The sequence below is a fragment of the Maniola hyperantus genome, chromosome 18, assembly GCF_902806685.2.
Source record: "Maniola hyperantus chromosome 18, iAphHyp1.2, whole genome shotgun sequence".
Classification (NCBI taxonomy): Eukaryota; Metazoa; Arthropoda; class Insecta; order Lepidoptera; family Nymphalidae; genus Maniola; species Maniola hyperantus.
Genome location: NC_048553.1, coordinates 13,247,970 through 13,273,484, shown reverse-complemented (window position 1 = coordinate 13,273,484; position 25,515 = coordinate 13,247,970). Strand labels below are relative to the sequence as shown.

Below are 25,515 nucleotides of genomic sequence, written 5' to 3'. Positions count from 1 at the left end.
ACCTAACAAAAAACTAACGCGCGTTTCAGAGGAAAAAACTTATATTAATCACTGCTGGTGAACGCCTCCTTATATTTTAACTTCAAAGAAAAAACTACAAACCATATGCAAAACATCAACATTTATATGATTAAATGGATACAAGGATACCTAACATCACATGTAACTACCTATTGGCCACTTCATCATCATCATCAACCAATAGACGTCCACTGCTGGACATAGGTCTCTTGTAGGGACTTCCACACGCCACGGTCTTGCGCCGCCGCCATCCAGCGGCTCCCTGCGACTCGTCTGAGTCGTCCACCTAGTGGGGGTCTTCCAACGCTGCGTCTTCCGGTGCGAGGTCGCCATTCTAGCACCTTGGGACCCCAACGTCTATCGGTTGTACGAACTATGTGCCCTGCCCATTGCCACTTCAGCTTCGCAACCCGTTGAGCTATGTCGGTTACTCTAGTTCTCCTACGGATCTCCTCATTTCTGATTTGATCACGTAGAGAAACTCCGCACATAGCTCTCTCCATCGCCCGCTGAGTGACTCTGAGCTTTCTTATGAGGCCCATAGTTAGCGACCATGTCTCGGATCCATTGGCCACTTGAGCGACGTCAATTCGTTTGTGAGCCCTCGTCTATAGCTACAATTATAAGTCAATGATCAGCTTTCACTAGACATACTATCTTACAATGCGGATGCGACGAGAGAAAAATAGACACAAAAACTGGAAAAGCTAGAACACAATCGCATATGGGCCGTGTACGCCTGCTCCACAAAAAGATGTCACGGCAAAACCAGGCCAGATAACCTGCCTACACACACAAAATATTAGCTTCGAATAAACTTTTAATTCCACTTTGCATTGCAATGTTCAAAACTCAGTTATCCTACAGGGGTAAAGTCAAAATCATTTTTTATTGAAATTGTTATACAGTACGCGGCAGGAAATAATGTACATCGAGCTTTAGAAGGAAAAAGCGGATTTGCTTTTGCAGAGCATTGTCTCAGTCGTTGAGACCGACAAAATGGCAAAGCTCTACAAAGCCGAAATGTCATTCTAAAGGCCGATTGACATTATTTTACGGCGCGTAGCGTACTGTACCTACGTGTTAATGTACACTTTTCCATATCGGAATAGTCTAGTGGTTAAGGCGTCCGCCTTCGTTTCGGGAGTCCAGAATTTAATCTGTTCTAACTTTTAAAAGTATTTAAGCTATGAAATATCATCATCATCATCAGCAACCGATAGACTTTTTATAACCTCTCATTTTAGTTTACAGTTTAGAAATTGTATACAACGAAAATTGCCATAAGTCCGAGGTCATACAGTGAATGCAAAATTTTACAGTACGCGGCAGAAAGTAATGTACATCGGCCTTTAGTATGACATTTTGGCTTTGTAGAGTCTCTGTCACTCATACCTATATGACGTTTTGTCGGTCTCAACGACAGAGGCAATACTCTACAAATCTGCTATCTCCTTCTAAAGGTCGATGTATACATTACTTTCTGCCGCAAACTATACTTTTTAAATTAAACATGGCAAAATCGTAGATAGAGAAATTAAAGGTAGATACAGGAACGTTTGCTTTCTCATTCACACTAAAAAGAGAGCTCAGATAAAGTTCCTAATGTGATAAACAGAGACGCAGCTAACTTATGTTTTGTCCCTTATCGTGTAACTGGTTTTTTTCAAGAATACATACAAGGAATGCAACTTTAGTTGCAAAACAAACTTTGAGAATTCGTGGCGTAATTGTATTTCTCATTAGTTATTTACTTGTTTTCACATAAAAATGTTTAATACAAATATTGTAGATCGGTTAATACAAATATGACTACTAAACAATGGTAATAATTTGTCGTGTTATTCATCGTTACGTCGTGCTATCGCTATCTCATACGCGGTTACACAGTACTTCAATCTACCTTTATTACTCTATCTACGGGCAAAATAGAGATTTTAAAATAGCCCGCTAGGGGGCCTTTTACGTTGCTATAAATATTAAAAAAAGTTGTCTCAAGTTTGTGTTTACGCAAAAAGCTATGAAAGAGGGCGCCTCGCAAGCACTTTATTACAAAATACGTAACACAATAATATTTCTGCTTCGTTGTACTGCGGTCATAATACAATGAGTAAAAATCCGTACAGAGTGGTAGCTTCGTAAGAACGTCATTACCTATTCTGATAGGGCTGGCACCTGCTGTTGCATGTGAAATAAGTGAAAGTAGAAGCATTAATTTATTTTTTACTAGCTGATGCCCGCGACTCTGTCCGCGTGGAGTTAATTTTTTTAAAAATCCTGCGGTAACTCTTTTATTTTCCAGCATGATAAGTACCCCAGGTCTTTATCAATACCCGTGCAAAAAATCACGTCAAACCGTTACACCGTTGCGACGTGATTGTAGGACAGACCAACAAACCAACAAACCAAATAAATCAACAAACCAATAAATTCTATCAAAATTGGATGTAAAATCTCATATCTACGAGGCACATTATTCCTTGTAGTTTTTTTTTATTTCTTTTTATTCGGATACAATGTTGTACCCATATACCATAGAAGCAGGCGTTACTTTGCGGAAATCCATGATATACAATGAACGAAAAGCTTAATTTGCTATAATCCGCTGAAACAGGTCGAATCTGTATGGTGCAATATGCAGCATGCGAGATGCACCGCCCGCCCTCCCACTGCTAAACATGCAGGAAACGCACCACCACGCATCACCACACAAATCCATGCGGGCGGTGCATGTTGCACCATACAGATTCGACCTGTTTCAGCGGATTAAAGCAAATTAAGCTTTTGGTTCATTGTATATTTATATATAAGTTAATCCTTGACTGAAATCTCACTTGATGGTAAGTGAGGATGCAGTCTAAGATGGAAGCGGGCTAACCTGGAAGGGGTATCGCAGTTTCGTAGATACCTGTACCTTCCCCTCTGTAGAGGTAGTTACTCGCATAAGACGCGCTGTAAAAGAGAGTAATTTCCGCAGATAGTCATGGTCGTATAATTTGTTTTACCACTCGTGTAATTATTTAGGAGGAGAGACGGGTTCCGTACAAGTTTAGCTAAATGTTGTTTGGGGGGCTCTTGACCTATACTGGTGAATAATCAACCTTTTTTGGAGGTACAGTAAATGTGTGCGTTTGCGAGCGCTTGCTCGCGACTGATTACGCGACACACTTACACACTACGTGTATACGATGTAACCACAAGTAAAGTTCACTCGCCTTCGTGAATTGCAAGAACTGTACTATGTATAATAATTGATAATATAATGTCTTGTTGTTATCAAGGATAGCGAAGACAAGATGCGTGAAGTGAAACATAAAGTAGGTAGGTACAAAGTATTGGGAAACCTCCCGGGAAATTAACACATGAGGCGCCATTGAACCAATGTTGCTACGACCTCGGTAATGCGGCGGTGCCTAATAAGCGGAAGGTCCCGGATTTTTCCCGGTTGGGTTCATTTAGCAAATAATTATTTCTTACTAGATGATGCCTGCGACTTCGTCCGCGTTGATTTAGGTTTTTGGGAACTCTTTGATTTACATGGATACAAAGTAGTTTATGTTCTTCACCGGGATGTAAGCTAACTCTGTACAAAATTTCAACAAAATCTTTTCAATTCAATTCAATTCAAATTTCTTTATTGTGAATATGGGTTTTAAACTGTTGGGCCGTGAAAAGCTAGCACATAGACAGACAGACGCACTTTCGCATTTATAATATTATTCTATAATGTTGGCAGCAAATATTCGCATTCTCATTCGCGTCCGTTACATCACTAAATTGTATACTACCAACAAAGTTTAGCATTCCGATATGATGCCGCTTCAAACCCGACTAGTGCCTCCTTCCAGTGCCAAAACAACTTAGATTGCATTGTCACTTACCATCAGGTGAGATCGCAGCCAAGCGCGAACCTGATATCAAATAGAAAAACCTAATAAGTTATAGGTACAAAGTGTTTGGAGGTCTCCCGGGAAATTAGCGCGCTATTGAGCAAAATATGTAATTTTCGTGTTGCTCTACAAGAAAGCGTTTCTGATGGCGGGAAATGAATTTTCTTTTATGACATGCTGTCAGTTTTATAGGCATTAAAAGGAGGAACCACATTGACGCAGGATAGGTCGAGATGGCAATCAGGGTATAAGGCTGGAGGACGCTCCGCACACCCGCACGTCACCCGCCCGCACGCCCAGGGCGTTCCCTCCTCGATTGCCATTTCGACCTGTCGCGTAGATATAGATGGCTGCTCACGAACAAAACGACATCGCACAAGTGGCCAGGTTTGCACACAAAATATACACATCTATGTGTGTATATACAAAATATACACATCTATGTGTGTATATACAAAATATACACATCTATGTGTGTATATACAAAATATACACATCTATGTGTGTATATACAAAATATACACATCTATGTGTATATACAAAATATACACATCTATGCTCCAGCGTTGCGGGCATCAGCTAGTTTTTTTTACAGAATTTTTAAAATCATATTTTTTCATTTTCAAGTACCTACTTATTTATTACTAGGATTAATAATCATAAATTTATATTTTGTGTAAATTAGTGGGTCATGTTTCAGCTTACTACAGTTCTTGCAATTCACGAAGGCGAGTGAACTTTGCTTGTGGTTACGTCGTTTACATGGACATTGGCACCGATTCTAAGCACAACCTAATTTTAGAGACCCTTTTCTTACTATTGTAATATGAAAAGGACAGAAGCAGTTTGACATTTCTTAATTTAATTTTTAGATGGTAAAACCCGTGATTTTAGCACGCACTCGCGAATCTACTGTTTAAATTTCTATTGTGCACTAAAATTTAGAGTCTTTAAATGTGAAAGTCATGTTCCGTTCCTTTTTTAGCATTAGTTAAAAGAAAAGGATGCAGATACTCTAAATTTAGTTTAGAGAGAGACTAGAGAATCGGGGCCATTGCGTAAGTGTGCGTGCATGTCGGACCAATCAGTCGCGAGCAAGCGCTCTCTAACGCACACATTCAGTGTACGTTACATACACCGATACGACTTAAACACAAGCATGAACCACTCGTCTTCGTGAAATGCAAAAACTATAACTCCAAAGGATCGTGCTAGGCGTTGATGAGTCAGTGAGAGAGGTAGGATTTTCCTTTTATAATATATCCTTCTTTACTAAGTTTAAATTAAATTTATTATGTATTAATTAAAACTGAGTTTTATATCATTCGCATACTCTCCCCTAATGAGCGGCCTGCGGGCGTAATTTATATTATAATTGGTGCGACGCGAATATAGACAAATAAGTTTAATTATTTATACGTTCCAGCGAGAAACCGAGAGAATAATATGCTTTTGTTCGTAGATCTTAATTATCGCCAACACCTTTTTGAAAATCATTTTTTATAATTTTATTTACCTACTTTTTTACTTATTTACAAGCCTAATGGTTAGGATATCCGCCTCCTAATCGAAGGTTGGGGGTTCCATCCCGGGCACGCACCTTCAACTTTTCGGAGTTGTATGTGTTTTAAGTCACTTGCTTTAACGCTGAAGTCAAACATCGTGAGGAAATCTGTATGCCTGAGAGTTCTCCATAATGTTCTCAAAGATGTGTGAAGTCTGCCAATCCGCACTTGGCCAGCGTGGTAGACTATGGCCAATAACTCTTCTCACTCCGAGACCCGTGCTCTGTAGTGAACCGGCGCGCGATGATGAGTTGAAATAAAAGAGAAGAAAATAATATATTATAGTCGTCGAGTTAAAAAGAAAAGAAAATATCACCGACTTTTAGATGGAAAAAGTAATCTTAGAGTAGGTAATATTTAAACGTGTCTTCGTTTAAAGCGAAGGCGAAGTAGAAGTCAGTACAAAATTGTAAAATGTTAACTTTTAGCGTAAGTTTAAAGGTAACTGCGCTATAAGACGTGAGTTTCAAGTTACCAGCCGTCGGCGACGCAAGAATCTAAAAGAGTAGAGTTCCATGAAGCGACTGACGCGTGCGGTGAAGTATATGGAAGACGATATTACGGTAAATTGACCATCTGCTATGGTCATATTGTACCATTGTCTATAAGTTACTAGCTGATGCCCGCGACTTTGTCTGCGTGGATTTAGAGTTAAATCTGTTGATACGCTGTGGCGCGATTGAAGGACAAACCAACCAACAAACAAACACACTTTCGCATTTATAATATGGGTAGTAATATAGCAAAAATATTTTGTACGAATAGGTAGATTGGATGTCGATAAAGATGCCAATAATGTTCACGGTTTCGCTGTTCTGTGGTAGAAAAGTGAAGCAGGAACTAGGTTGTGGAGTAATTGAGCCCACTCTCCAAAGCTTATCTAAGCTAGATCCATAAATTCACCCATAAATTCAATTACATTGTACCGGTGCTGTAAGCTGAGCAATTTCACCTGCGTAAGTGATTGGTCGCGCATATTGAACACGCTGCGGCTGACGCGATAAAGCACGCGTTCTTCTCGCGTCAGCCGCGTGTATTATTCGTTCCGACCACGACCCATGGAAATCCACCTTAAGTTTCAAGTTACCCGTCGGCGACGCGAGATCCAATGTAAGGCAATATTACCGCGATTAGCTCGAATGGATGTCGTTTTCATGAAATTCTACTCGAGTTTTAGTCGAGAAGGCCATTTGAGCGTAATATCATACGGGGACCTTTTTGTCTTACCACTTTTTATATTATCCAAGTATCGAATAGAATACAAGAATAATGATATTGTCGAACTCCCTGGCGCAGTGAGTAACTGTGGTAGTGGTGGTGGTAATAAATATATAAAAGGAAAAGGTGACTGACTGACTGACTGACTGACTGATCTATCAACGCACAGCTCAAACTACTGGACGGATCTGGCTGAAATTTGGCATGCAGATAGCTATTATGACGTAGGCGTCCGCTAAGAAAGGATTTTTGAAAATTCAACTCCTAAGGGGGTGAAATAGGGGTTTGAAATTTGTGTAGTCCACGCGGACGAAGTCGCGAGCATAAGCTAGTAGGTACATAATAATGCTGTGGTAATTGGTATACACAGCACCTAAATCCTGTTTCTAGATTTTTTATTTTATTTTATTCAGTTACAAGTTAGCCCTTGACTGAAAGCCTATAAAAAATTGGAGTCGAATACCCAATTGATCCGCCCCTTGAATAACCCCGTGATTTGTAGGCTTCTAATGGGAACAACGCCGAAGGAAGTTAGTTGGTTTTATAAGTCGTATGTTCGTGACAAATGTAATTTAAAAGAATTTTCATTTTCCTTGTAGTGTTCGTTGGTAATGAATCTATAGTACGCGACAGGTCGAGATGACAATCGGGGTGGAAACGCACCGCACACCCGCACAGCCCCCGCGCTAACCCAGTGCGGGCAAGCGCGGGCGCTGTGTGGATGCGCGGGGTGTCCTCCCGCCTAATAGCCCGATTGCCATCTCGACCTGACGCGTACTTCGTCATTTTGGTACCTCACACCTTTACTTAATAAGTGGGGTAAGTGTCAACAAAATGGCGTATTGTCTAAGGAGGAAGGTACATTTAATATATTACACTTATACAGGGTGTAACCAGAACGCTGGCAAAAGCGAAGACAGGTGATGACTGATGATACCACAAAAAAAAACGCGAAAAAAAAAATAAGTCCACATTTTGTAAAATTTCACGATATATTATGACAAATAAAACATCTGACTGACCTTAGAGGTCAACAAACGTTCCGTAATGTCGGAGTCAATGCCGCGTCGTAGGCGCGGAATTGAACCGAGTTTTGCATGCTATACATTGCGGGTTTGAAAATACTAAATCACTAAAACGACAAAATGAGGCAAATGGTTATTTGGTATTGGATTGTGTTTAGGTAGTATAACAATAACGCTAAGTTTTTGCTAACGTTCTGGTTACACCCTGTATATATAATCCTTCATATCGTAGCAACGCGTAACTTCACGCGTGTTACGTAGAAACGAGGTTAACGGGGATTTCTGTAAAATTTCCGCCTTGCACATGTCGCTTGAACATGTTACCTAAATTATATTTTTATGAGATGCGTAACATATTGATGTGGGGAGGTACATACAAATTAACGTGTCTCTCTCAATGGGCTCAAACGAAACGTTTGAAAACGTCACTGTATCATTTATACTTACTTGAAAGTTTTAACTAATTTTATACTTTAGAAAACTAATCTTTAATTCAGATACAAGTTAGACCTTGACTGCAATCTCATCTCACAACCAGTAAGAAACTTAACGGTTGCTCTTTTCAAATATTTGATACACAATAATATTATTCCTGTTCTCAAAGGTGTGTGAAGTCTATCAATCCGCACATGGCCCGCGTGGTAGACTAAGGCCAAAACCCTTCTCACTCTGAGAGGAGACCCGCGCTCTGTAGTGAGCCGGTGATGGGTCGATCATGATGATGATGATGATGAATATTATTCCGTGTATAAAAGTAGGTAATGCAAGTCAAATCTACGCTCTTTTATCATTTACATGATCTTCGATTGTGTATTATGCTTTTTTCAGGAGCATATTTTTAACCGATTTTTTTAAACTTTTGTAAGGGCAAGTCTAACATTTAAAATGGCCATGGGCCAAGAGGCGCAAATATGAGAATACAGAAAATAGTTTCATATTTTGTGCCTTTTGGGTTGGAGACCATGGGTTGGTGGGGCGAGGAAGCTAGATCCTTTTTTAAGGACCTTTCATCCCGTCTCGCGGAATCCACGGGGGACCGGAGGGCTGGCAGTTACCTCGGTCAGCATATTAGTCTGGCCATTCAACGAGGTAACGCTGCCAGCGTTCCCAGCACCCTGCCTCGTTGCGGTGGTTTAGATGATATTTTCGATCTGTAATTTTTATGTTCAATTGTTTAGAATCGTTTTAAGAAGTGTTTCCGAATAATAAAACATTTAAAATAATACTATTACTTATATTATTGTACTCCATGAATGAGCTGACATTGTCGTAATCTTTAATCTTTAAATTGTTATCCTTATCTGACTCTTATCTAATTTAATTTAATTTTTATGTAATGAGCAACTAATTTTATTAATTAAGCAATTGTATCTATTAATTTAGCTGTAGATTATATTTATGTTAAAAGTTTGTAATGTAGGTATCTTATTGTTAACACAATCGGAGACTTACGTAATGCTGTATATGCCTATAATTGATGATTGTAGTAGGACTGGAATTGTTTGTGACATGTTTTTAATATTTGTGAATGTTGTTACAATTTATCGTTGGCATATCTAATTAAAAAAAAAAAAAAAAAAAATCTCCTCCCGTAGTAAGGTAAACATATCACTTAGTGAAGTAGTGAACCGTGTTTTATTAAAATAAATGTTTTCTTGAACCAGTTTTGCATTCACCGACCGCCTCGTATTGCGAGCTATACAGGGGGTTCTTTCATGCGAATGTATGTTATAAAGATGCATACGTTTCGCTTAATTAAGGGCGCACGGGCTGATTTACAACATAAGTGGGGCGGAAAGAAAGAAAGAAATGTAGTTCAAGAGACTTATGATTAAAAATATGCGCGGGATATGATCTACTTACTTTTTTTTGTACTGAATATCACAAAGGAGGAGATTCTTAACGCGTACAAAATGATATCTTCTATATACCATTATCGCACATTGAAAACAAAAAGGGCAAAAAAAATTTTGTCAGTTCTGAGTTATAAGTAGGTGTATATCAAATGTAAACGGGCCGTGAAAAAGTAGCAGATAGACAAACAGACAAACACACTTTCTCATTTAGTATGGATTGTTGACCCTCTGAAGTTTGTAAATTTTTGGACGATATTTCGAAATAAAAGCTTGTTCGAGTTGAAAAATGGTTTAGATAAGGTATTTTACGAAAGGACAAAGTATAGTATGCGACAGGTCGAGATGGCAATTGGGGTGGGGACGGCCCGCATACCCGCACAGAACCGTGCGAGTGTGCGAGGCTTCTCCCCGCCTCATACCTCGATTGCCATCTCGACCTGTCGCACTATAGGTACTTTGCAGTCCCTTCGGGAAATTATCCCTTTATCTGCGTTCACGGTCGCTGTTTTTCTCAACAAAACATTTAATCCGATTTCCGCCGATTAATATTTTTTGATACTCAATCATTTTAATTGGTTTCCAAATAAAGTAATTAGGAAGTTTAATAGCTACCTCATGATATTAGAGCTGATTTTAGTATTTTTGCTAAAAATATGATTTTATACCAGACCAATAGGTAAGCTGTGATGGCCTAGAGGTTACACAGAACCTAGAGAACATTATTAAGAACTCTTAGGCATGCAGATTTCCTCACGATGTTTTCCTTCACCATTAAAGCAAGTGATATTTAATTATGTACTTAAGACGCACATAACTCTGAAAAGTTAGAGGTGCGTGCCCGGGATCGAACTCCCGACCTCCGATCAGAAGGTGGATGTCCAAACCACTAGGCTATCACAGCTATAGCTAGTTAATAAATAAACCTTATTTATATGAAACAAATTTCAATTAATACAATACAATATTATTGTTGTAAGAGATACAAGTTGGTGAAGGCAACCGTAGTGAAATGTTTAATTAAAAAGTTGAACTTTCAGCGGACCGTTAAAGTTAGTGCACGACAGTAAACTGCAAAGTAAATTCTAAACGCACAGAAACACATTGTGTATCTATAACATTTTGCTTTATATTACTTTGTACAATATTAATACAATTTCTTAGTAATAGCTGGAAATACTCCAGCGTTTCACTGACCTTTTCTTTGAATTTATATCGAAAACTAGCTGATTTAAAAAAAAATAGAAATAGCGAGCAAACGAGCAGGCGGGTCACCTGATGTTAAGTGATTACCGCCGCCCATGAACATTTGCAGCACCAGAGGAACTGCCGATGCGTTGCCGGCCTTTTAGGAATTTGTTGGTCCGCCCGTTGAATAACCCCATGTTGTAATCTAGTGGGAACACTGATGCCCGCGACTTCGTCCGTGTGGACTACTCAAGTTTCAAACTTTAAATGTACATACATACCTACATTTAGGTATTATCAGAACACATAAAATAATAATTCATGAATAATTATCTTACGTAAATTCAACAGTTGAAAATACAAAAATTATACAAATTAGAATGGTATTTATTTTTTAACGAAACCTAGTCTGGCATATAATCATGTAGATTGATTAAAATAATTAAATTGCCTAAACTTGGCAACATGGAAATTTCCTTTAATCTAAATATATAAAAGGAAAAGGTGACTGACTGACTGACTGACTCACTGACTGATCTATCAACGTACAGCTCAAACTACTGAACGGATCAGGCTGAAATTTGGCATGCAGATAGCTATTATGACGTAGGCATCCGCTAAGAAAGGATTTTTGAAAATTCAACCCTCAAAAGTACCCAGGTCCCAGGTATTTAATTATGAGCTTACAATCTTATCTCTTTGAATGATAGTTATCTTGCCTTGTATAGCGAATCTTTCATTAAACTGCAAAGTCCAAAAACTATACTAAGTATTTCAAGTATAATTATAGTCAAGTGATATACATATACAGGCTATTATTAGAATGCTAGAAAAAATTAAACAAGGTGACAGTAGGTATAAGTCCCGGAAATTGCTAATGCGCGTGGCCGCCATTTTATTGACGTCAGCACTAGACTGAAGTTTCGAGCTGACGGTATATTTTTACTTAAATATGCGTCAAATGACGTCAAAATGACGTCATTACGATGTTAATGAGACATGGTTCCAGCGCAATAGCAATTTGCGGAACTTATACCGATGATTACAGATAGATAAAAAAAGTAAAAAAAATAAAAAATCCTGTATTTTTAAAAAAATTCGCAATGTTTGCACTCAAAACATCTGACTGACGCTAGAGGTCAATGAACGTTGCGTAGATAGGTGGCGCGGGGTCAATGCTGCATCGTAGGCTGGGTCGTAGTAATTGACCAAGAGTTTTGCACGCTATATATACATAGCGTTTTTGAAAAATACTAAGTCACTAAAACTACATAATATAAGGCAAATGATTATTCAATTCAAATCAATTGATTTTTTTTTATTCAATTAAATTTTACAAGTACCTACCGAGGTACTCTTTTAACTCGTCAAATGCATCTTTGTATGATGCTTTTCATAATACCAATTTGTATTGGACTGTGTTTAGGTGGTAGGTATAGTAATAGCGCTAAATGTTTGCTAGTGTGCTTGTGTGCTTGTGCTAGTCACACTCAGTGGCGTGCATAGGGTTTAAAGCCAGGGTAAGCAGTAGTTAGGTAAGCAAGTCAAAGAATAATGAGCATTGAGCAATTTCAACCGAGTTAACTATTTCTTGGGTAAGCAGCGCTTTTATGCCTCTATAAGTTGCACGCCACTGGTCACACTCTATATATCGGGTAGTGATAGGCAGAAGCTCTGATTTGCTGTGTTTGTAAATATTAATGGAATAATAAAATTATAATCCAATGCGTAGGTATAAAATACCTGCGTGATTTAACGCTTCAGTTATTTAGGTACAATATCAATTATTTTAATCCTCCTAAATCCCGTCGTAATTCACCAGTAAGTTATTAATTTATTCATTGTATAATAATTACATCGCAATGTTATAATATTTGCTAATTAGTTTGCCCTGCTGTATGTTGTATTTGGTAACAAATAATTATCTATTACTACTTAATTATCACTTAATTTTATAGGGCTCCGTATCCAAAAAGTGCTAACGGGATCCTGTTACTAAGTCTCTGCTGTTCGTCTGTCCATCTATCTGTCAGTGGTCTGTATCTCATCAATTAAAAAACCGTAGAGAGTTGAAATTTTCACAAAGAATTATACCTATCTACTAATCTTGTACAATAGTACGGAACCATTCGTGTGTAGTGTGTGTACCGATATTTTTTACTAAAACCACTGCAATAAAGCCCAATCGTCAATCAGTGTTTTAGGCCATCATGTCAAGTCTTTTTCATAATAAACCCCAGAATTACACAGTTAATCACTACCCCTATTATAAATGCGAAAGTGTGTTTGTGTGTTAGTTTATTGGTTTGTTGGTTTGTCTTTCAATCACGTCGCAACGGAGCAACATATCGACGTAATTTTTTGGATGGGTACCTATAGTTAAAGTTTGTTTGTAATTTTTTTTTGTAGTTTGTTTGTAGTTTGTTTGTAGTTTGTTTGTTTGTTTGTTAGTTTGTTATGAAGTGGTTACAAACAAACTAACTCATTATAATTTAATTTAATGTAACTACTAACCTAACTAACTCCCGCCCAAAATTCAATAGATATAATGTAAATGAGTGAACACTTAATAGGCATATGTACAAACTAGAAATAAGTAGCTAAGTAAAAATGTAAAAGCTGTTTGTGTTTCATAATAATAATTAAAAAAAAAAAGACCTGCAGAGTGACATAGGCTACTTTTTATCCCGGGAAATCAACGAGTTCCCACTCGGTTTTTAAAAACATAAATCCACGCGTATGACGCGGGCATCAACTATTTTATAAATAAATTACACACAATATAATCTATCTTTAAATAATCCATGTTCTACCTTCCTGCGTCTATTTTGAAGCTCACCTTATAAGCGAGTGTACACGAACCAGACTCGTCGTTTATATTTTATTGTTTACAATAAAACGGTTATATTTACGTTGTCACACACCTAAGAGATTTAACAAAAAGGCAGAGCGGGTATTAGGAGGATATTTATACCAAAATTGGAATTTCAGGCAGTGATCCGCTGGCGAGAAAACAACTAACTATCGGCGATTTTCTCTCAAGAAACGCACAATAAATGTACCTACATTCCGTGTAAACGAAAGAGATGCATATGTCAAAAGTTGCTCTCTGAGTGTTTACACGACTTTGTTTGTTTGTTTGTTTGTTGGTTTGTTGGTTTGTCCTTCAATCACGTCGCAACGGAGCAACAGATCGACGTGATTTTTGCATGAGTATACTTTAAGACCTGGAAAGGGACATAGGCTACTTTTTATCCCGAAAAATCAAAGAGTGCCCACGGGATTTTAAAACCTAAATACCCACGTAGCAGCTAGTCATTTAAATAAGTCCTTTGTCCTGTCTGTCCCTAGTAAAACGTAAAGATTTCCCTGTCATAAGCCGTTTTACGAGGGCGCAGGTTGGCCGTTTAGCATTTACAGCCAAACAAGACACTTTTAGATGCTCCGCGCGATTTATGGAGATCACGGGTAGGTATAAAGTCCGCGACAGGTTGAGATGGCGATTGGGGTCTGAGGTGGGTGTGCAGGGCTTTCCCTTCCCGATTGCTATTTCAACCTGTCGCGTACTATACCAAACACTTCTTCTATATTCCCGACTTCATATGACGATGATGGGGATTATGCTAGTTAATAATATGTGATCCTGGCAAAGGAGTGCTCAGGCACTCGTACTAAGATAACTTGTGTTACGAGTGTTTGAATTGTGTGTGTTGAAATTTTGAGTGGTTAAATTACACAATGTTTAAATTGTAATAGCAAATCTGAAAATTCTTGTGGAATGTGGACCCATATTATTATAAAAGCAAATACTCAGCCCCACAAAGGATTTCTGTACCTAATTTACATTGTTTTAGCCCGAAGTTCTGGAATCGTTGGCAGAAAATAAATGGAATAATGATAATACTGGAATAAACACTGAAGTCGTGTATTCAAGACCAGTATAATGTATTCATGCAGCGCGTCGGGTCGCAAGTGTAAACAATGCTGGCTTTAAGTTTAGAAGCGATAGCGGAAATATTATATTAAGATTACATTGAATTTACCTACTTTTACACAATACTAATTTAATTTACTAAAAGTCAAAATTAATGTTAGCCTCTGTGTTCCTCAAAATGAAAATAGGTTGCTTACAAAAGTTTTTAATAATATAAAAGTAATATAAAATCAAATAGAAGAAAGAAAGAAAAAAACTAACTAAAGAACTAATTTATTCATCTTGTGCCTAAGGTACAAACAAACTTAAAATTAATGGTTAATAGGTAGTAGTTCGTAATAAAAATACTTAATAATAAAATGAATTCTCGCACCCACTTGGCACAGGATGAAAATATGGCCCCAGCTCAGCATTAATGCTGCATTTAAAAAATAAAACCAAATATGAAAAATCACAGTATATCAAAAATATCATCTAAACCGACATAACACTTATCATAATATTATTTGGCTTTTAAAAACTTGTAAGCATCTAAAACAGCAAGGCTCTTATAACTCGAACCAAACATGAATCGACATTTGTGTAAGCAATCTTTACAATTTCTTACGAACGCAGTTGGATGCAATCGGTCAAATTATTTGTTGTTCAAGTTCACTCCCTCGCGCACTGAGGCTAACCAGCCGTCTTATTGGAAACCACAGAAATACCCCATTGATTGACAAGTTTAGGGCTGGATCCCAATGATTCCAAATAAGGGGGTCTGTGTGAACAGTTGAAATAGACTGTGTCGTAAATCTTTGTAACAAAAATAATGTATCGAGTAAATTACTGCTGACAGTAAATGTTTTCTTAGAGCGATCAATTTCTAAATCTTTTCTGTGCGGATTTAATAGTTGAACTGAGCTATGTAAGCAACTGATCTTAAATCTTTGAAACAAAAATGTTTCAAGTACATTTAATACTGATACAAAAGCTGTGATAGCCTAATGGTTAGGACGTCCGCCTTCTAATCGGGGTTCGATTCCGGGCACGCACACACCTCTAACTTTTCGGAGTTATGTATGGCCAGCGTGGCTAACTATGGCCTAAACCCTTCATTTGCAGCGCCATACTACGCACCGATACCACGTCTCTTTGAACGAGGCCTTATATCGGGTTGTAAACGAGCCTTTGAACTCGACGACAATTTCACGCATAGTTGAAGCGCGGAATACGGTCTAAATCCGTACCCGTAGTACAAGATTTTACGTCTCACCAAACCAAACCAAATTCGAGAGTCGAAATACTTCCGCGTTACAGTAAACTGGATCTTAAATGCCTTGTTTTAAAGCTCAAGTTTGTCTACACTTCTACAGCGAGCGCTCCAAGCGGAAACATTGCGAAATTAAAAACAGTGGCATTGAATATTTGACTTCAATTCAAGGCTGTTTAGGTCCATTTTACTTTAACGCGGAAGTATTTCGACTCTCGAATTTGGTTTGGTTTGGTGAGACGCAAAATCTTGTACTACGGGTACCGTTTACTATGTCATACGTTACGCAAAGTTTGTGGCGGTGCTGAAATGCATGTTATCTATGCGTGAGCCTGAGCGTGCAGCCACGTGTAAAGTTTACGTGGCGATGAGTAGCTGTAAAATCGGGGAAATTAAAACAATTTCAAAGTATGCTGAGCAGAACGCGGACCTACTCTTGCTTCACTGCGCGAATTATTCATAAAGCTACGGACAGACGTGCTCATTACTAGCACGAAAGCATGCTTTTATTGAGCAAGTGCTCATTAGTAGCACGTGTGTAATGTAATGAGCATGCTTATTTCGAGCATGTCGCGCACGCTTTTTTTGAGCACGTCTGTCCGTACCTTTAGTTTTAGTGCAATACTATAGGTTATATAGGTTAATATATTATATTTTTATAGCCTTAATAGCTCAACCGGTATAGGAGTGGACTGGAAACCGAAAGGTCGACGGTTCAAACCCCGCCCGTTGCACTATTGTCGTACCTACTCCTAGCACAAGCCTGACGCTTAATTGGAGAGGAAAGGGGAATATTAGTCATTTAAAATGGCTAATATTCTTTAAAAAAAAAAAAAAAATTTTGACGACCTTCCTGGCGCAGTGGTAAGCGCTGTGGTCTTATTATTGGAAGGTCCCGGGTTCGATTCCTGGCAGGGATTTGGAATTTTATAATTTCTAAATTTCTGGTCTGGTCTGGTGGGAGGCTTCGGCCGTGGCTAGTTACCACCCTAACGGCAAAGCCGTACCGCCAAGCGATTTAGTGTTCCGGTACGATGCCTAGTAGAAACCAAAGGGGCATGGGCTTATTAAAAACTGCCATACCCGTTCCAGGTTAGCCCGCTACCATCTTAGACTGCATCGTCACTTACCACCAGGTGAGATTGCAGTCAAGGGCTAACCTGTATCTGAATAAAAAAAATAAAATAATAGGTAGCTGCTAGCTATTATTGAGCTATCTACCATTACGGCATGCGATTTCTCACCTCTTAATGTTTAAACTAGCTGACCCGCCCCGGCTTCGCTCTGGTGGAATTTAGAAAATAGGTGTGGGGGTAGATTTTTAGAAGTCCTGAAATAAGTACCTACCTACGTATTTTTAGGGTTCCGTACCTCAAAAGGAAAGACGGAACCCTTATAGGATCACTCTGTTGTCTGTCTGTCTGTCTGTCTGTCTGGTTGTCAAGAAACCTACAGGGTACATCCCGTTGATCTAGAATCATAAAATTTGGCAGGTAGGTAGATCTTATGGCTGACATTTGGGGAAAAATCTGAAAACCGTGAATTTAGGGTTAGATCACACAAAAAAATTAAATTGTGGTCATGAACTAATAATTAGTATTTTCAACTTTCGAAGTGAGTGACTATATCAAGTGGGGTATCATATGAAAGGTCTTCACCTGTATATTCTAAAAGAGATTTTTATATATTTTTATGCATCATAGTTTTTGAATTATCGTGCAAAATGTCGAAAAAATACGACTGTAGTAGTCAGTGTGCGAGCCTGACTCGCACTTGGCCGGTTTTTTTCTTTTCAAAATGCAGTGCAATATATCGTGAACTTTTACAAAATTTAACATATATATTATATTTTGTATTTTTTTCGTGTTGTTTTGTAATATCATAATATCAGTAATCATCAGTACTTCACCATTATCACCTGTCTTCGTTTTTGCTAGCGTTGGTTGGTTACACCCTGTATATTAAAAGCTGAAAATATTTCTATTTCCAGCTTTTGCAAAGCTTTGTGGATGTAAAAGCCGTGAAAAACTGTAATCGTCCTGATTATGCTGAGGCTGGTGTAATTATTCCGAGAGCTTCTGGCAAATGTTGAAATTGTTAATTTGATAAAGAAAACGACAAAAATTTGTCTCGGTGGATTTTTTGTATGGTTTGTTTTTATCATTGCGTTGTTTGCATTTGCGATAACACCTAATGAGAAATATGATAGGTATTTTTGAAATTCATGTATAGTCCGCGACAGGTTGACGTGGCAATCAGGGTACGAAGCGGGGGGACACCCCGCACACCCCTTTAATAATCTTAAGCTCTTTTGCATGTAGTAGTCAAAACTGGGGGAGTCAACCCATCACTGTGTGTTGCACTAAAGTGACCCGACCTGGACCCACTTATGACCAATATTCCCCTTTACCCTCCAACTAAGCGTAAAGCTTGTGCTAGGAGGTAGGTACGACAATAGTGCAAGGGTGGGGTTTGAACCTCCGACCGTTGAGCTATTGAGGCTATTTATAGTCTTAGTATATTGTTTTTATCATGTTTTATTCTCACCGGCTTCATCTTAAGACGCACTTGTAGGATAAGACAGGTACTCATACTCAATAGCGAGATGTAACACGATCTCGGAGGTATCGCTTACCATGGTAACGGACTAGGCAACAGACACGTATACCGTGCGACCGCTCGCATGGCTGCCTGTCACGTCTCACTGGAGAGGACGTTCACCGACGGACAGACAACATTCATAGATATCTGTACAGTAAACACTTAGGTTCAGGTTTCAGGATTGATATACTGCTGAAAATTCTAAATAAGGAATCTATTTTTTTTTTAATTGTAACACAGAAACTTCAGGTTATAAAGTTTCCTTTTGTCCGCAGTTCCCACGGCGCACGTGGCAGGCGTGGTCGGCAAGAAAGCGGCGTTGCCATGCGACACCCAGCCTCTATCAGCAGACGACAGGGTCGCCATGGTGTTGTGGTTCAAGGAGGCTGATTGGGAACCATTGTACAGGTTAGATTTTTTTTATTCATTATAGGCCACAGGCAAGATGCCTATTCACTCTTGTTTTAAAGATACCCGGGTTGTAATTGCTAGGAAACACATATCGTAGAAGAGTATTCCAAACCTTAGCCATACGTATGAGTAATGAGATGGGATGTCGACGACATAAGGATGGAAACTCGCCCGACGTCTTGCGGTTCGATGGTAAAATAAGCACCCTTTTAATTTTACTACAGAAAGAATTCTTCCCAGAAGGATAAGATCTGAAATGAGGGGATCCGCAAGAGAACAAAGGTAACTGACATAGCCCAAACTATTAGCAAGCTGAAGTGGCAGTGGGAAGGTCATGCCTGTCGTAGAGGCGATGGCCGTTGAAGCTGGAGAGGCCTTGAGTGGAGGCCGTGTTTAAGCAAGCGTAGTGTGGGACGCCCTCCAGCACGATGGACCGACGATATAAAAACCTGGTGAGAAGTGGTTGGATGAGGAAGACTGAGGACCGGGTGTGGTGGCGCTGTTTAGGAATCACTTTGTTGTCTGTCTGTCGTGTCTCAAGATCGATGTAGATTACTTTCGGCCGCGTACTGTACCAAGTTAGGTATTAATATATAATATATAAATTAATATATAATAGGTTAATTATATAAATGGGCTTTATCTGTACACTAGCTGATGCCCGCGACTTCGTCCGCGTGGATTTAAGTTTTCCAAATTCCCGTGGGAACTCGTTAATTTTCCGGGATAAAAAGTAGCCTATGTGCTAATCCAGGGTATAGTCTATCTCCATTCCAAATTTCAGCCAAATCCGTCCAGTAGTTTTTGCGTGAAGGAATAACAAACATACACACACGCACACACACACACACATACAAACTTTCGCCTTTATAATATTAGTCGGGATTCTAAAACAGATTTAAGTATTAATTATTTTTATGCATAATAGTTTTTTATTTATCGTGCAAAATGACGAAAAAATACGACTGTAATACAGAGCCCACGATGCGCGATTCTTTCTACCTATACGTATAAAGAGCATATTCTACTCTGTCCAGTTACGACGTCCGAGGCCGCACTCCCAGCCAGCCGAAGCTGTGGTCTTCCCCCACGGGCTTCGGGACTCGGGCCTTCTTCCGCGCCATCGCCGCGCCGGCGAGCCTGCTCATCGACAACGTCAGCACGGCCGACACCGGCGTGTACAGGTGCAGAGTGGACTTCAAGAACTCTCCGACGAGGAACTTGAGAATTAACTTTACTGTCATTAGTAAGTTTATCTACTTTTTTATGTGGCGTAAGGGTGGTTCCGACATCAATGGTTGTAATCATAAGCGCATTATTTAAGAAAACTCTATTTGACACTAGCTTATGCTCGTGACTTCGTCCGCGTGGACTACACAAATTTCAAAGCCCTATTTCACCCCCTTAGGGGTTTAATTTTCCAAAATTCTTTCTTAGCGGATTCCTACGTCATAATAGCTATCTGCATTTTTTAACTATTTAATCATTTAGAGTCTATCTCTAGTCCATAAAACATACAGAAAAACTTATCACTAAAAAAATTATATTTACAAAAAATATACGCTATCTGCATGCCTAATATCAGCCCGATCCGTCCAGTGGTTTGAGCTGTGCGTTGATAGATTAGTCAGTCAGCTAGTCACCTTTTCCTTTTATATATTTAGACTACGGCAAAGCAAAAAGTAAGGATTATGATTTTAGCAGTCTATGTATGTATATCTGTATACAGAATGTATTCAGAACGCTAGCAAAAACTTAGTGTTATTTTAATACTAACTAAACACAATACAATACCAAGAACCATTGGCCTGATTTTGTAGATTTAGGTATTTAGTATTTTTCAAACCCGCAATGTATACCTCGTGTACCTACAACGCGCCATTGGCCTCGACTGGGCTAGCCCTTGACTGCAATCTCACCTGGTGGTAAGTGATGATGCAGTCTAAGATGATAGCGGGCTAACCTGGAAGGGGTATGGCAGTTTTTTATTAAACCCATACCCCTTTGGTTTCTACACGGCATCGTACCGGAACGCTAAATCGCTTGGCGGCACGGCTTTGCCGGTAGGGTGGTAACTAGCCACGGCCGAAGCCTCCCACCAGACCAGACGAGAAATTTAGAAATTATAAAATTCCAAACCCCTGCCAGGAATCGAACCCGGGACCTCCCACTATTAAGACTACAGCGCTCACCACTGCGCCAGGGAGGTCGTCAAATATTTGCAATATCGTTTTATTTGCAATATATCGTAAACTTTGACGAAATTATAGAATTTTTTAAATTTAATTCGCGTTTTTTGTGGTATCATTTTATCAGTAAACATCAGTAGCTATTATTGCTTCTAAGTATCATTATCAACAGATAGATGTCCACTGCTGGACATAGGTCTCTTTTAGGGACTTCCACACGCCATTGCCCATTGTCACTTCAGGTTCTTAAAGGTATTATACTTTTTTTTATTTTAGTTACATAGATTAGTAGGTAACATACTCAAGGAGACAATAATATAGAGTTCGTAATTTTCTTTTTCAATGGACTCTGATTTTGCATTTAAATTTTCATCATTCATTGACTTTCCGATTCGGAATTATCAACCTCGGGAGATAAAAGATAAAATGTATTGTGTATTGTCTGGGAATTTCAATGGACTGAAATTAAACCGGGGATACAGTCGGATGGTAATGAGAGCTGGATGAGTAAGTAGATATTTTTAAAAGGGTTATTATTTTTCATACTAGGAACTTTAAAGCTTAATAATTAATCTAAATAGTTTTCTAGCTATTGCTAGCGGTTTGACACGTAGGTACAAGTAAATTACCTAACTCTTACAAATTCACGGTATTCAGATTTTTCCCCTTATGTGTGCTATAAGACCTACCTACGACACGACAGACACACGGACGCACGAACAGACGGACAGACGGACAGACAGATAAACAGACAGAAAGACAACGAAGTGATCCTACAAGGGTTACTTTATTGCTTTTGAGGTACGGAACCCTAAAAATAATACATTTTTGCACTGGAAAAGTGGATAAAAACTTAAAAATAAAATAAAAAAATTGAGTTTGTTTTTTGTCTGCAGCTCCCCCCAACCGGCCTGTGATAATGGACGCGAAGACCAGGGACATCACCAGGCTGCTGGAGCCGTATGATGAGGGAGACACCCTGGAACTGCTGTGTGAGGTGCATGGAGGTAAGGGATATTATGTTTATCTTACTCTTAACTTAATCTAAATATATAAAAGGAAAAGGTGACTGACTGACTGACTGACTGTTCTATCAAGGCACAGCTCAAACTACTGGACAGGGACATCCGCTAATATAGGATTTTTGAAAATTCAACCCCTAAGGGGGTAAAATAGGGGTCCAAAATTGGAATAGTCCACGCGGACGAAGTCGCGGGCTACGCTAGTGAGTGATAACAACGTTAGAAAGATAGATAGAAATACTTTATTGCATACAAAAATATTACACAACATGACAAAACAAAAACAAAGAAACTAAAACTAGCCTCAATAGCCTCAATAGCTCAATCGGTAAAGGAGTGGACTGAAAACCGAAAGGTCGACGGTTCAAACCCCGCCCGTTGCACTATTGTCGTACCTACTCCTAGCACAAGCCTGACGCTTAGTTGGAGAGGAAAGGGGAATATTAGTCATTTAACATGGCTAATGTTCTTTTTTTTAAAAAAAAAAAAGTGTATGCAAAGGCGGCCTTAGCAACGTTTTTTAGTTTAAGTAATCCTTTTTCACGTAAATAGCATTTAAGAAATGTTTTCAATATGGTATTGAATGATGTAGACTTTACAATCCACAATTGCAAAGACTTTAACAGTGACTTAGACTTTGGCGGTGCATGTCGCACCACACAGATTCGACCTGTTTCAGCGGATTTTGGTTCATTGTATATCATGGATTTCCGCAAACTATCGCCTGCTTCTATACAACAGACTAGGTTGTCATCACCATCCGAATTCATTTAGCTCTTCAATACACGAACGTTTGAGATGAAGTCGCTCCGTAATTAGTTTCTCCCAAGGACTCTTTCTAACTCTAACCGCTTGGCTATTCTGGAGCTTTAAGCGTGTAGGTACTAACGTTAATAGCTTTGTGAGATACACAGGGGTAATCGGATTAGGTTCCGGGCGCATCCTCTTAGGCTACTAGCTCATATTATACTATGTTATATGCTTTTAGAATTAATTATTTCGCGGCGTCTTACGTAGGCGATTGCGTACTTCTTTTCTCATTTCTCGAACACTGTCCGAACGTCGCCTCAAGTAATATTAAAAAACCGGCCAAGTGCGAGTCAGGCTCGCGCAATGAGGGTTCAGTACTACAGTCGTATTTTTTCGACATTTTGCAGGATAATTCAAAAACTGTGACACATAAAAATAAATGAAAATCTGTTTTAGAATGCACAGGTGAAGACCTTTCATATGATATCCTACTTGATATAGTTATCTTACTTAGAAAATTGAAAATACTAATTATTAGTTCATGAACACAATTTTTTTTTGTGTGATGTAACTACAAATTCACGGTTTTCAGATTTTTCCCCTAAAGCCAGCTAGAGGCCCACCTACCTGCCAAATTTCATGATTCTAGGTCAACGGGAAGTACCCTGTAGGTTTCTTAGACAGACAGACAACAAAGTGATCCTATAAGGGTTCCGTTTTTCCTTTTGAGGTACGGAACCCTAAAAATCGCATCAATTACGATCAAGCCTCAAGCAAACATTGAAAACGTTCAATATGCTTGGCTCAATTATTAATTTTATGTTAACATATTTCATTTGATTTCATTTCATTTCAAGCCAAAATCTACGTGCTGTAATCAAGCCGCTTAATTGTTTCAGAAGCCCTTTACATTCTTAAGTGTTTCGTCTGAACTAGTTTCGCTTCTTAAAATCTTCAGAAAGGTTACTAACCTAATAAATTACTCAATTTTAATTAAATAGCTATATAATTAATTAAATTACAAAAAAGTAACAATGAAAATTATACTCGGCGAATCGTACGTGAAATGTACGAAAAAACAGGAGGAAATAATTGTATTTTCTGCTCCCATAAAGCATACTTTCTTTCAATATTCCATGTATTATTTCGTTAACAGGGGAAATATCACGGGTAACAATGCCGCTGCTCACTGAAAGGAATTTACGATTTAACCCTCCGAGTACTGCTGGGGTAGGAAAGACCACTAGGAAAAAAAATCCCAACTGATCTATCCGTCAACGTATCAAACTCAAACTCAAATTATTTATTCAGAATAGGTAAAATTTTACGCTTCCTGATTGTCAATTTTTTTTATTTGTAAGATGATATTATAGTGGTGATAATTAATACGTACTTAAAACTAAAGCTACGAGCTATGATATCATTATCAATATCAATTGATAAACGTCCACATACAACACATACAACGACAAGGGTCTCTTGTAGGGACGTCCATATGTCACGGTCTTGCGCCGCCTGAGTCCACGTGTGATGTCATTTGACCACCTAGTGGGTGCGTTTTCCGGTGCGAGCTCGCCATCACAGCACCTTAGGACCCCAACGTCTATCGGATTTTCAAATATTCTGGAGTTTCCTTAATAATTCATTAGAGTAGATGCATTTCATTATTGTAATATAAATTTTAGATTTTTTTTTTAAAGCAATCAAAATCATTTTTTTTTTATTTTTTTTTTATTTAAACCTACCGTGCATAAAGAGTGGTGACAGCCTAATGGTAAGACATGGGCCTCCTAGTTGGCTGTGATTTTAATCAATTAAGACGTATCAATTGCTTTAACGGGGAAACCTGCATGCCTGAGAGTTCTCCATAATGTTCTCACAGGTGTGTGAAGTCTGCCAATCCGCACATGGCCAGCGTGGTAAACTATGGCCAACCCCTTCTTATTCTGATAGGCGACCCGTGCTCAGTATTGAGACAGCGAGTACATCCATACTAATATTATAATACTAATATTATAAATGCGAAAGTATGTCTGTCTGTCTGCTAGCCTTTCACGGCCCATCCATTCAACCGATTTTGACGAAATTTGGTACAGCGATAGCTTGCATCCCGGGGTAGGATATAGGCTACTTTTTATCCCGGAAAATCAAAGAGTTCCCACTTGATTTTTAGAAAGCTAAATCCACGCGGACGAAGTCGCGGGCATCATCTAGTAAAGAAATATAGTTACTAGGTCAATCAGACCCCAACGAATACAGAACGGTTAAAATACAGGGTACCTTGTATACAGAGACATCATTACAGTTTTATGAAAACTGCATTACCCTATTTTATGTTATGACCTATCTGATCTGATGAACACGGACAGCCAGTGAATACCATTAGCTACCTGTCACAGCTGTGTGCTCTGTGTAACTGGCCGGAAAGCTCTCATTCGTAATTAACTCAAAGGCATACGTTATTTACTTGTTTTAACACCGAAATTGGCTGTTTGGACTTTACGCACAACGCATACCGGCAGAGTTGAGTGGAGCTGAGGCTTGGCAGAGAAATACATTCTTGATAACAACGGAGATCTATAGAGCGTACATTGGC

The 25,515-nt window shown here is 38.8% G+C and overlaps 1 protein-coding gene across 1 annotated transcript in view; it reads left to right on the top strand.

The window, feature by feature from the left end:
- LOC117990580 (nephrin-like) overlaps nt 1-25,515 on the top strand; it is a 114,167-nt gene that overhangs the window by 28,975 nt on the left and 59,677 nt on the right. The window contains exons 2-4 of the mRNA XM_034978037.2: nt 18,823-18,955; nt 19,996-20,204; nt 22,044-22,154. Coding sequence (XP_034833928.1) covers nt 18,823-18,955; nt 19,996-20,204; nt 22,044-22,154 — 453 coding nt within the window. The remainder of the gene's footprint in view (nt 1-18,822; nt 18,956-19,995; nt 20,205-22,043; nt 22,155-25,515) is intronic.